The sequence below is a fragment of the Tursiops truncatus genome, chromosome 3 (genome assembly GCF_011762595.2).
Source record: "Tursiops truncatus isolate mTurTru1 chromosome 3, mTurTru1.mat.Y, whole genome shotgun sequence".
NCBI lineage: Eukaryota > Metazoa > Chordata > Mammalia > Artiodactyla > Delphinidae > Tursiops > Tursiops truncatus.
In genome coordinates this window covers 147,219,537-147,232,928 of record NC_047036.1, presented here as the reverse complement: position 1 = coordinate 147,232,928, position 13,392 = coordinate 147,219,537, and the positions used below count along the sequence as shown (strand labels likewise).

Here is a 13,392-nt window from a genome sequence, read left to right as displayed (position 1 = left end):
ACTCCCAAATTTCACTCAGATGCGTTCATTGGTCTAGCCAGTTTTTATTGAGTGCCTACTATGTGCCAGCATTGAAAAGCTCCTGGATTCAAAAAGGGAAGCCTCCCTTTCCAGCAAGGCCCACTGTGGCCTCACCAGCTGCTGAATGATGTTGAACCAAGCATTTCCCCATCACCGCACAGCACAGAATAGGGGCCAGTTGGAAATCACAAATAAAACCACAGCCTCATGGGCAGCCCTTTAGGGTTGCCAGCCAAGCTGAGTCTGACCCTCCTACGCAGGGGTGTCACATAAAACAGTGCTAAGGAGGCAGGGAGCTCCAGCCTGGATAAATGGCCCTGTTTCCTGAGCGCTGGGGAGCAATACTTTTTAATTGCCTTAGTAGCATCTCAGAGGCGGGTGAGGCAATGGCAGAGAAGCTGTGGGCTTCTGTCTCTGGCCCTGCCCCTTGCTGGCTGCAGGCCCATGGCAGATTTCTTCACTCCTCTGGACTTCAGTTCCCTGGATAGTAATGTCCACCTTGAATGGGGTATTCTGCAGATTTCGTGAGAGGATATGTCTAAAGAACCTAACCTGTGCTTGGCATGTAAACTTGTTTCTCTTCTCTCCCACTTCAGGTCTCTCCTCCCTCCCCCTACACTATAGCTGTGCTTACTTCTCCAGGCTATTCGAAGCTGCTTTTATGCTATCAGAGGGATACATCTTTTTTTTTTAATTGAAGTATAGCTGATTTACAATGTTATGTTAGTTTTAGGTGTATAACATAGTGATTCAGTATTTTTGTAGATTGTACTCCACTATAGGTTATTACAAGGTAATGGCTATAATTCCCTGTGCTGTACAATATATCCTCATTACTTATCTATTTTATACATAGTAGTTACTATCTGTTAATCCTATACCCCTAATTTGTCCCTCCTGCCTTCCCTTTCGCCTTTGGTAGCTACAAGTTTGTTTTCTATGTCTGTGAGTCTGTTTCTGTTTTGCATAAACATTCATTTGTATTATTTTTTAGATTCCACATATAAGTGACACCGTATAGTATTTGTCTTTCTATGACTTATTTCACTAAGCATAATATTCTCTAGGTGCATCCGTGTTGCTGCAGATGGCAGAATTTCATTCTTTATGGCTAATATTCCATTGTATGTATGTATGTGTGTGTGTATATGTCTATGTGTATACACACACACACACACACACACACACACACACACACACACCCCACATCTTTGTTTTTTTTCCTCTCGTGAATTTGTTTTTGTTGCTTCTTAATCCAGTTGTCTATTGATGGGCATTTGGATTGCTTCCCTGTCTTCGCTATTGTAAATAGTGCTGCTATGAACGTTGGGGTGCATGTATCTTCTTCAGTATATACCCAGGAGTGGGATTGCTGGATCATATGGTAGTTCTATTTTTAGATTCTTGAGGAACCTCCATACTGTTCTCCATAGTGGCTGCATCAATGTACTTTCCCACCAACAGTGCACAAGGGTTCCGTTTTCTCCACATCCAGAGGGACACATCTTGAGTGCCAGAGTGACTTTCTCCTTGAGGTAAAATGATGGGCCACATTCAGCCATCACTTCAGGAGGCTCAGGACTCCCTTTTCTTCTGCTTGAATCCTGGGCCCATATACTAATCAGGATGGGTTACGATATGCTGCTATGACAACTAGCCTCACTGTACACAGGGTTTATTTCTCACTAGGGCTACATGTCCATCAGAGGTTGTTGGGGGCTCTGGACCCTGGCTGGCAGAGAAGCAACACTCTGGAGCATGGCCATCACGTGGCAGATGGAAATGAAGAGTGGTGAAACAAGCACCAGTCCTAAGTCTTCCACCCCAAAGTGAGCCACGTCTCTCCTGCTCACAGTTAATTGGCCACGTCCCACTTCAAGGGGGTGGGGATGTACAAATCTACCAAGCGCTCAGGAGAAGAACCAGAAATCTGGTGACAGCATTTATGACCACACAGCCCAGCTTTAATCTGTAAAGCCATGTTGGCAGTTGGTATCATTATGGCCAACTAAGGATAAGGCCCGAGGTATGTCACTTCCCCCGACCGCAAGTAGCAGATCCTGGTGACTTTGTATATCCAGTCAGATACTTCACATTTATTCCTTAAAATGTCAGAGAGGCATTTAACGTTATCAGAAAACATGAAAGGTTTTCGTTTTGGGTGCCCCATCCCTGTGCTTCCTCTAGCCTCACAGCAAGCCTGCACCTACCTCTCTAGATGCTTCCTACACCACCCTGCAATGACCATTCTACTTTTCAGTCTCTCTCTAGACACTGAATCTTTTCATCGCTGCACCCCATGTGCCTGACACAGAGCCAGGCATGAAGCTGAGCCAGCCTGGGGAATTCTTAGTGAGGCAGGGGCGTGTCATGATCTCGCAGGTAATGATTAATTGAGTCTCCATAGTTTGTTCCTGAACACAGCCTGGCAGTTCTTAGGAAACAGGATGACCTGCCGTCTGTGGAATTCTGGGGGCTCTGGGGGTGTTGTTCACATTTCAGGTCCTGTGGCTGGAGCGCCCGGGGGAACTGAGAATGGTCTCTCCCAGCTCTGAGCCTTCACTAGTCTGGCAGCTGTGGACCTAGAGGATTGTTTGCATGGATATCCTAGGTCCAGTTGACACTGCCTTCCCCATTAGTTTGCAAAGCTGAACAAAGTGAATTTTTATATATCGAATCACACAGTTCACATAATTCCTTTAAAACGTCAGAGATGCATTTATCAGGTTTTTTTGGTTATTCTCCCCATTTAGATGCAGATGTTGGACAAATTTCCCATGGAAGGAGGACAGAAGGACCCCAAACAGCGGATCATTCCCTTTCTTCCAGGTAAGTGAGACACATGCTCTCAGATGGGGCCTCTGGGCTCCCAACACAGCTCTCAGATCTCTCCCCTCCTCCTCCTTGAGGCATTGTCCCAGTGACCAGACCTTAGTCATTTGTTGAAATCAGTGCCTAAGGATATGGGCTTTGGAGTTAGATGCTATGCTCTTTACCAGCTGCTTGACCTTAGGCAAGACACTTCACTTCTGGGATCCTCGGTTTCTCCCATCTCTAAAATGAGAATAATTCAAGGTCATACAGTTTGTGTAGTGAGTGGCATCTATTATAATGGCTACTGTATTTGTTTTCTTTCTTTCTTTCTTTTTAATTGGGGTATAGTTGTTTTACAATGTTGTGTTAGTTTCTACCATACAACAAAGTGGAGTTCCCTGTGCTATATACAGCAGGTTATTAGTTATCTAGTTTATACATATTAGTGCATACTTGTCAATCCCAATCTCCCAGTTCATCCCAGCCACCCCCCACCCCCTGTATTTGTTTTCTGTCGTGCATAACAAATTACCACCCAGTTAGCAGCTTAAAAGGATACCCATTTATTATCTCACAGCTCTGTTGGTCGGAAGTCCAGGCAGGCTCAGCTGGGTTCTCTGTTTAGGGTCTTAAAAGACCAAAGTCAAGATCTTGGCTGGACTGGGCACTTACCTGGAGGTTCTGGGGAAGAGTCTACTTCCAACCTCATTCAGGCTGTTGACAGAATTCGGCTCATTGCAGCTCTAGAACCCAGATACCTGTTTCCTTGCTGGCTGTCTGTTGGGAACCCCCTCAGCTTCCAGAGGCTACCTGTATTCCTCATCCATCTTCAATCTGGCAACAGGGCACTGAATCTCTCTCCCGTGCTTGGAATCTCTGACTTCCCCTCCTGCCACCAGCTGGAGAAAGCTGTCTGCTTTTAAAGGCTCATGTGATTACCTTGTACCCACTTGGCGAATCCAGGATAATCTCCCTCTCTTGAAATGAACTGAGGCATATCATATAACATGGAGTGAGATTCCATTGTATTCACAGGCTCTGAGATTAAGGTGGGACATCTTTGGGGGGCCATTTAAGAAATTCTGCCTGCCTGCATACCTGCCTGAGTGGGCCAAGCACCTTCTGAGTGCCAGGCACTGTGGAGGAGTTAATGCAACCATGGCTGGTCCCTGCTCTCAAGACATTCAGTGTCCCCTTCCCCCCAAAAAAATTCTTACCAAAGGAATAATGTCAAGGCTTCAACTCAAAAATCTGGGTTACCCAAACCAATGTTATAGCTTCAACTAATAATAGCTACCATTTATTAGATCTCTGTTGTGGGCCAGTCACTGGGCTAAGTGCTTTACATTCATTAGCTTGTTTAATCCTTAGAACAATCCTGAAGGGCAGCCATTACTATGCCCATTTCACAGATGAGGAAATTGAGGCTCCAAGAAATTATCATCACTTGCATAAATGGCAGAGCTGGGATTCAGTCACAGGTATGGCAGGCTCAGAATTCATGCCCAAAGTCAGACAGCCCAGGTTCAAATCCCAGTGCCCCTAATCATCTACTCTGTTCCCTTGGGTAAATTACTTAAGCACATGGAGTTTCATTTCTACATTTGCACATTGGAGATCATAGTTGTTCTTAAATGATAGAGTTGTTAGGAGGATTAGGTAAGTGCCTGGTATGTAACTAGCAGCAATTAAGCACTTCCTAGTATCTTTATGTACAGGTAATCGGCAAATTGGCAATCACCCTAAATTACAAATATTTAGAGCTGGCCAGCCCTTTAAATCTTTTTCGTAATGCAGACAAGGGGGCAGGCACTGAGATGGATCACCCAGGGGCCCATTCTCCCCTCCCCCACTGCAGGATTCTGCCATCAGCACATCGTGTCATCATTGAGTGAGCTTAGAGACAGGGTAGATGTATTTGCCAGGCCCCCATTTACCGGGAGATCATTGGCCTAAAAAAACCTCATGTTTTTAGTTCTTCCACGGGGAGAGAACACTGGAATTTTTTTCCTTATTGGAGGAAAGCCGGTATGCCAGCTGCAGTAGCCACATCTCAGCACCTGAAGCATGTGCTTTGGGGTTCAACAGGCCCAGTCCTGTGACCTCCAGCATACGACATCTCCCCCCCACCTTTGAGCCTCAGTTTCTCATGTGTAACATGGGACAGTGACCCCCTGCTTCACAAGCTTCTCTCCCTGGCACATGGAAGGTTCTCAGTAAAGGCAGAAACAGGGTCCTGGGACATTCCTTTGGAATTTTGGGGCCTTTCATGTCTTGGAGTCCTACTTAAATGATCAATCTGGAGATTTAAGTTGAAATGGGCTCTAAATGTATATTTTTCTTCAAGGAAAAAAAGGAAAGCAGTGAGTTATAACTCTTTGCTGGTGAAAGGCAAAACCAGCTGTGGAAAAACTTCCCAGGACAGGGAAGAACTTGAGCCGACCCTCTCCCCAGCCCCTGAAAGCTTTCGTGGTTACGTAATCCTTTTCCACCCACGAATTCATGAAAATGCTGTTCTCAGGGACTTGGCTCCGTTGTCCCTGCTCAGGACACCCACTTGTAGCTTGGAGAGGCCCCGTTGGGCCCTAAGACCCCTGGAGCATCCCTTCCCAGCCCACCTCTTAGCTTTTCCTTGAGGCCGAGACCAAGGGCAGGGACGGGTGGGAGAAACGTCCCCTCTCCTAGGGGTCAGTTTTCTGCCAAGACTGCCACGTCAGCAGAACAAAAGCGAGTTTCATGTTAGCACAAAGGCCGAGAGGGGGGCGGGTGCGGGGAGAGCAGCCCTGTGCAATTTTCCATCCCAGCAAGAGCTGGGGAAGCCAACTTGGCAAAGGATGCGGCTTGAAAAATAAGAATTACAGTTTGGCCTTCCTCCACTGTGGAAAACAAAAGCCTGCTCGTTCCCACCAAAGGCTGTTCTCTCCTCTGATCACCCTTCCCATTCCAGGAAGGCTGGCCTGAGGGGAGGGCTGGGTGCGGGCTCCCTAGCCCTCCTTCTCCGTGACTCACACAGAAGCTTCACAGCAAGCAGCAGATCCGCATTTCACCTGGAGGCACCGGCCAGGGGGACGCTGGCCGCTCTGTTCTGCCCCACAGCCCAGGGCCTGAGCGGTAACTCCACTCCGCTGTGCTGTGGATAAATGATGAATTAGCCTGTCAGAGGCAGGTCTTAAGAAACCAAGTTAGGGGTTGAGGACAGGAGAGGTGCTCTTCCTTGTAGAATATAAGGCAGTATCATGTAACCTATTTTTTAAACAAAGTAATTACCCTTTTTTAAGCACCTAGGGAGGGCCAAGCCCTGTACTGGTGTATCACAGAGATGACGACTAAGAGATAGGGGCTGCTCTCCCATTTTACAGATGAGGAGACTGAGGCTCTGCCAGGTAAATGCATTTCCCAAGGCAGCACAGGAAGGAATAGACCCCCTGGGATTGGCTTGGGGCCTCACTGACCCTGTGGAGCCTGTGGCCTCCCCGGCCCGTGCTACTCCTGCCGAGGGGACTTCCTGTCCCCACTGCTGGCAGGGCACCTGACATGTGCCCAGAGACTCACTGAGGCCACACAGGAAGAGGAGTGACATTATTGTGCCACACCCCCAGGAGACGTTGAAGGCGCCTGAGTTCTTTTTTTGTTTTGTTTTTTTAACATCTTTATTGGAGTATAATTGCTTTACAATGGTGTGTTAGTTTCTGCTTTATAACGAAGTGAATCAGTTATACATATACATATGCTCCCATATCTCTTGCCTCTTGCGTCTCCCTCCCTCCCACCCTCCCTATCCCACCCCTCTAGGTGATCACAAACCACCAAGCTGATCTCCCTGTGCTATGCAGCTGCTTCCCACCAGCTATCTATTTTACGTTTGGTAGTGTATATATGTCCATGCCACTCTCACTTTGTCCCAGCTTCCCCTTCCCCTTCCCCATATCCTCAAGTCCATTCTCTAGTAGGTCTGTGTCTTTATTCCCATGCCTGAGTTCTTGGTCCTCTCCCAGCCCCTGCAGGCCGGGCCTCGGGCAAATTCTCTTGGGCCCTCGTGGCTCTGAGGTGGCCCTGTGCCAGGGCGGTGCTAGCAGCATGCCCTTTGTAAATTTTTCGAGTCAGGTCACAGCCTTCTCAGTAAGAGACCTGTAGACCCCTCTCTCCACCCTTCCTCTGATTTTATAGAAGGGGAAATTATACCAAAGTGGGACCAAAATGTTTTTGGTAGGCACCCCTTCTCCCATTTTGAGAAATAGATTAGAGGGCAGGAAGCGTTTGCTATGTAGGATTTCTCTTCACAGGCACACACTTCTTATTTTTCCTGAAGGTTCAGGATTCTCCTAGGAATTCTCATCTTCAAGTGGTCCCACCCATGAGGGTGGTGATTATTACTCCCACCCAGGGAAGGACTGCCCCACCCAGAATGTCAGCAGGGGCCCTCCCTGTTGGAAAGCACTAGTGCCAGGAAGGCAGGCCCCCAGTGCCTGTGCACAGAGGAGTCACACAGAGCCTGCACCTAGGGAGTGAATGAGGGAATATCATCGGCTCTAGGGAGGCCAGGTTGTAAACTCCTTCCCACTTTGCTGCATAATTTGCTTTTTTCGTTTTAAATGACATGAACATTTTCTGATTCCCAAAGCAATCAATATTTATAGTAGGCACTTTGCAGAAAGTATAAAGAAGAACACAAAAAGGCTTTGTCTTCTACCCTCGGAGACAAGCACTATGAACCCTGTGAAGCATTTTCTTCTAGATTTTTTTCTCTTCGAACAAGTGTGGTGTATCAGAAATTTGACTCACTCATCAGAATTAAACCCATCACCATTATAAAGAAAGGAGATCCTTGTTATTAAGGAATATGTATTTCATCTCATTGTGGGTTCTTTTTTAATTAAATGGAAATGAACAAAAAAAGGATTTCTATTAGGTTGACCATATCTACTTCATTTCCTGATTGTGCCTTTTTGCCCAAGAGCACGTTATCAGATTATTTTAAATGTGATCTTAACCATATGGTCTTTTTGGGTACAAATCTCCCTGACCACCTTGCATTGCAAATCTTTAAAAGTCAATAGGCTGTTTCCCATCATCCCTTTCGATTCTGTCCTATGATGAAAACTCTTTATGGGCCTTTCCTACCGTCTTGTCCCTGCTCACCCAAGGTTGACCCATGGAGACAGCAGTCTCACCAGCACCATCTCAGATGAGTGGTTAACCTCTCCTCACCCTGCCAGCCTCGTAACCCAAATTCTTCTCCAGGACCTACCTCCTTGGACCAGAAGTAGGTGAAGTTCTTAGTAGGTCTCCATGCTCTGCAGTCTGGAGAGCTGTGCTCTCCCTGTGCATTCCTTTTTGATCCCTAGAGACCTCCTGGTCGCCCCGCATGAGCGTGGCAGGGGGGCTTGTCTCCATCCCCCACCTCTTTGTCGCTCCTTGATGTCTTATTTCTGATTTTCCAGCCCCTGCCTCTATGACAAATCCAGAATGGTGTGGCCATGCTGTCTGGATCCTCAGTGCACGAGCTTGGCCACCATCTCCCCATGAGAGGACCTCCTTTAAGACTCTCGGGAACCCGCTGATTTGCTTGAAACAAACCTCACCCACAATGTTTCAGCATCTTGGATATTTCCTGAGACCCTCATTGGCATCATTTATATACTTGTCTTTGCCTGTGACCCATGTCCTCTACCCATACGTCACACAGGAGGTTCTGGTACCACACCCCAGGGCTCAGATGTCACCCAGCAAGTAGTGAACGGGCTGTTAGTATTCGGTGTGGTAGGAGGGCTTGGAGCCCTCTGTTACAAACACTTATTGGCGAAGCAATTGAAGGGATTTGTCGTCCTGGCAGGTGGAATCCACCTTCATGCATTGATCCGACGTGAGTGCCATGTGGCAGGGGCAAAAAGTTGACTAAAGCCGAGTTAGTCCCTATTTGGGCGGAGCCCCATGGCTAGTAGGAAGGAAGAAGACATGTAAATCGACAATGTGATGTGTACAATCAGAGACAGGAACTCTTTTTTTTTTTTTTTGATTTTATTGAAGTATAGTTGATTTACAATGTTGTGTTAATTTCTGCTGTACAGCAAAGTGACTCAGTTATACATATATATATTCTTTTTCATATTCTTTTCCGTTATGGTTTATCACAGGATATCGAATGTAGTTCCCTGTGCTATATAATAGGACCCTATTGTTTATCCATCCTATATATACTAGTTTGCCTCTGCTAATCCTAAACTCCCAATATTTACCGCCCCCCCCCCCACCCTTGGCAACCGCAAGTCTGTTCTGAAAGAGATAGGAACTCTTAACCCATTTGAAGTGTGTAAGAGTTTCCCAGCAGGGGTAGTGGGTGGGGAAGGTATTCCAGGCAGAGGGAAAGGCACAGAATTAGGAGAGAGCATGGAGTATTGGGAAAACATCAGACTAGAGCAGAAGGTATACAAAGAAATAGGAGGGAGGGGGACTGAGCTGTTGGGTGAGGGCATATCTGAGTGTTCGCTGAACTGCTCACCGCATCTGATAATCTTAAGGTTGGACAGGGGACCTCCGATCATCAGGTCTTCCTTCCTTGGTTTGATTTCAGCTTCCCTTATCTCACCAAAACTTACCCACTGAGCCCCACTCCCTCAAGCCCTTGCACTAGAGCTGTGAACAGGGAGGGCTTTGGAGGACCAAGCATGGGGTCATCCAGGCCCTGTGGATGTCCGGCAGCCAGGAATTTAGGTACCACTCAGGCCTACCAGAGGCGGCCACATCCTCATTCTCCCAGGTTGCTGAGAGCTTGTCAATGCTCCCTTACAACGCTGTATGCGCTCTCATCTCCTGCAGGCAAAATTCTCTTCCGACGGAGCCACATTCGGGACGTGGCCGTCAAACGCTTGATACCAATCGATGAATACTGTAAGGTAAGTCTGAGGAATGCCAACACTTCCCTGTGTCTCGTGTCTTCCCCGTGGGTAGTTTTGGGGTTTTTTTGTTTGTTTGTTTTTTTCTTTTCCTTTTCTGATTACAGGATGCCCATTGTGAAAGATCTGTATGGGTGAAAAAAATATAAAGAAATTAGAAAAACCAATCACCCATGATCCTTCAACTCAGAGGCAACAATTATGAAGGTTTTTACATATTTCCTTTCTCTCCTTTCTCTCTGCATGCATTTCTTTATGGTATTGAGATCATCCCATATGTGTTATTTTTGTTGCTCTTTCTCTTTTCTCTCATATTAAAAGAATTTCCCCATACTATTAAAAAAAACTTCTTGAACCTGCTTTTAATGGTTGCATAGTATTCCATTGTGCATGAATGTTCTAGAAGTTATTCAGCCAACCCCTGTTGGACAGTGCAGCTGGCTTCCAATCCCTTAAATGTTCTCAACCACAAGGGGCCTCCCTGCCTTTTGGTTATGTTTTGTTTGATTTGAGGCTGAGGTCAAGAAAGAAGCATATTTTTCTTTTGTTTAGCTTCCCTACTCTTTAGTATTTATTCCTCTAACTTAAAATCACTAGCAGTTTGATTGGAGAAGGGTAGGAATAGAAAAAATGCCTTAACAATGGAGCAGTGAATGCTTTCTCCCCCTAAGATCAGGAGCAAAAGCAAAGTATATTTGCTCTCTCCACCTCTGATCTACATTTTACTGGAGATTCTAGCTGGTGTAAGCAGGCAAGAAAAAGGAATAAAAGACACACAGATTAGAAGGGACTGCCTTGATTCACAGATGACCTGACTCTGCTGTAGAAAAGCATGAGGAGTCCACAAAAAAACCTGCTAGAACTTATAAATGAGCTTCGTGAGATTACAGGATTCAAGACAAATATTAAAAAATCAATTGTATTTCTATCTACTAGTAGGGAACAACCCAAAAATGAAATTAAGAAAATAATTCCACTCACAATAGCATCAAAAAGAATAAAATAATTAGGAATAAATTTAATAAAAGAAGTACAAAGTTTATACACTGAAACTACAAAACATGGTTGAGGGACGTTAAAGAAACTCTAAATGAATGGAGAGACATTCCATACTCATGGATTAGGAGACTCAATAGTGTTAAATTGGCAATTCACCCCCAGTTGACACAGAGTCAATGCAATCTCTGCCAAAATCTTAGTAGGCTTTTTCGTAGAAATGAACGAGCTGATCCTAAAGTGTATGGGCTCAGACTAGCCAAAACAATTTGGAAAAAGAACAAAATTAGAGAACAAAATTGTACTACCCATTTTCCAAACTTCTTCTGAAGCTACAGTAATCAAGACTGTAGTACTGGTGTAGCACTTCCCTGGTGGTGCAGTGGTTAAGAATCCACCTGCCAGGGGCTTCCCTGGTGGCGCAGTGGTTGAGAATCTGCCTGCTAATGCAGGGGACACGGGTTCGAGCCCTGGTCTGGGAGGATCCCACATGCCGCGGAGCAGCTAGGCCCGTGAGCCACAACTACTGAGCCTGCGCGTCTGGAGCCTGTGCTCCGCAACAAGAGAGGCCGCGATAGTGAGAGGCCCGCGCACCGCGATGAAGAGTGGCCCCCGCTTGCCACAACTAGAGAAAGCCCTCGCACAGAAACGAAGACCCAACACAGCAAAAATAAATAAATTAATTAATAAACTCCTACCCCCAACATCTTCTTTAAAAAAAAAAAGAATCCACCTGCCAATGCAGGGGACATGGGTTAGATTCCTGGTCGGGAAGATCCCACATGCCGCAGAGCAACTAAACGCATGTGCCACAACTACTGAGCCTGCGAGCCACAACTGCTGAGCCCACGTGCCACAACTACTGAAGCCTGCGCACCTAGAGCCCATGCTCCGCGCAAGAGAAGCCACTGCAATAAGAAGCCTGTGCACCGCAACAAAGAGTATCCCCCCTCACTGCAACTAGAGAAAGCCCGTGCACAGCAATGAAGACCTGACACAGACAAAAATAAATAAGTAAATTATTTATTTATTTACTGGGGGGAGAAAGAAAAGACTGTGGTACTGGTGTAAGGATAGGCAGATGGACCACTGGAAGAGAACTGAGAGTCTAGAAGTAAACTCTTCAGATTTATACTCAACTGATTTTCAACAAAGGTGCCAAGAAATTCAATGGGAAAGGGTAGTCTTTTTAACAAATGATGGGATCATGGGATATCCATATGCCAAAAAATAAAGAATAAATTTTTAAAATTGGACTGTGACCTCACACCATGCATAAAAAATCAGCTCAACTCAAAATAGATCATAGACCTAAATATAAAAGCTAAAACTATAAAACTTCTAGAAGAAAACATAAAAGAATCTTCATGACCTTGGTTTAGGCAAAGAGTCTTAGATGTAACACCAAAAGAGAAAAATTGATATGTTCGACTTCAATAAGCTTACACATTTCTGTGCTTCAAAAGAGGTCATGAAGAAAATGAAGACATGCCACAGATTAGGAGAAAATATTTGTAAGTCATATATCTGAGAAAGGACTTGTGTTGAGACTATATAAACAACTCTTACAACTCAAAAATAGAAAGACAACCCCAGTTTAAAAATAGACAAAAGAGGGCTTCCCTGGTGGCGCAGTGGTTGAGCGTCCGCCTGCCGATGCAGGGGACACGGGTTCGTGCCCCGGTCCGGGAAGATCCCACATGCCGCGGAGTGGCTGGGCCCGTGAGCCGTGGCCGCTGAGCCTGCGCGTCCGGAGCCTGTGCTCCGCAACGGGAGAGGCCACAGCAGTGAGAGACCCGCGTACTGCAAAAAATAATAATAATTAAAAAAATAAAAATAGACAAAAGATTGAATAGAAACTTCACCCATGAAGACACACAATGCTTAATAAGCACACAAAAAGTTGTTCAACATCATTAATCATCAGGGCAATGAAAGATATTGCTGAGATGCCTACACAGCCTCCAGAATGGCTGTAATCAACAAGACACACAAGGGGTGGGGATGTGAGAGAAAGCGGAGCTCTTCATTCTGCTGGAGACATATGATGGAAACCACTTTGGGAAGACAGTATGGCAGTTTCTTCAAAAGTGAAATGTATCATACGATTACTCTCAGGTACATACTCACAAGGAGTGAAAACTGTCCACACAAAGAATTGGATGCAATTGTTCATGGCGGCATTAATTCGTAATAGCCCCAAATTGGAAGCAATCCATATGTCTAGCATCTGGAGAATAGATAAAGAAAATGTGGAACAGGCATGCGATAGAATATTGTTTGACAGTGAAATACTGATTAAGGCTGCAAGATGAATGAATCTCAGAAACATGATGCCAGATGCAAAAGACTATATGTTGTATGATTCCATTTACGTGAAATGTGCAGAAAAGGCAAATCTAGAGAAAGCAGGTCAGTGGTTTCCTGGGCCTTGGGGCAGTGGAAATGGAGATGGACTGCAAATGAGGTTGGGGACATTTTTGAGGTGATGGAAAAGTTCTAAAACTAGAATGTGGTGATGGTTGCCCAACTCTATAATTTGAATTTGAATCATTGCATTGTGTACTTCTAATGGGTGGATTTTATGGTGCATAAATTATACTTCAGTAAGTCTGTAGAAAAATTTTGAAGGGGGCAAGTGTGGGGATAGACGCCCCTCTCTTGGCAG

The 13,392-nt window shown here is 45.6% G+C and overlaps 1 protein-coding gene across 7 annotated transcripts in view; it reads left to right on the top strand.

Annotated features, from left to right (window-relative positions):
• The window catches only part of SH3PXD2B (SH3 and PX domains 2B), a 114,220-nt gene that overhangs the window by 43,756 nt on the left and 57,072 nt on the right, over positions 1-13,392 (top strand). For 6 of the 7 annotated variants that reach the window (XR_004525944.2, XM_033853564.2, XM_033853567.2 and 3 more), the window contains exons 3-4: positions 2,775-2,850; positions 9,652-9,728. Coding sequence is in view for 6 of the 7 variants with exons in the window: in XM_033853564.2 (XP_033709455.1) it covers positions 2,775-2,850; positions 9,652-9,728 (153 nt within the window). In the remaining variant the exon portion in view is untranslated. Of the gene's footprint in view, positions 1-2,774; positions 2,851-9,651; positions 9,729-9,793; positions 9,936-13,392 lie in introns of those variants that run through there. The other variant, XM_033853566.2, reaches the window with a different exon arrangement.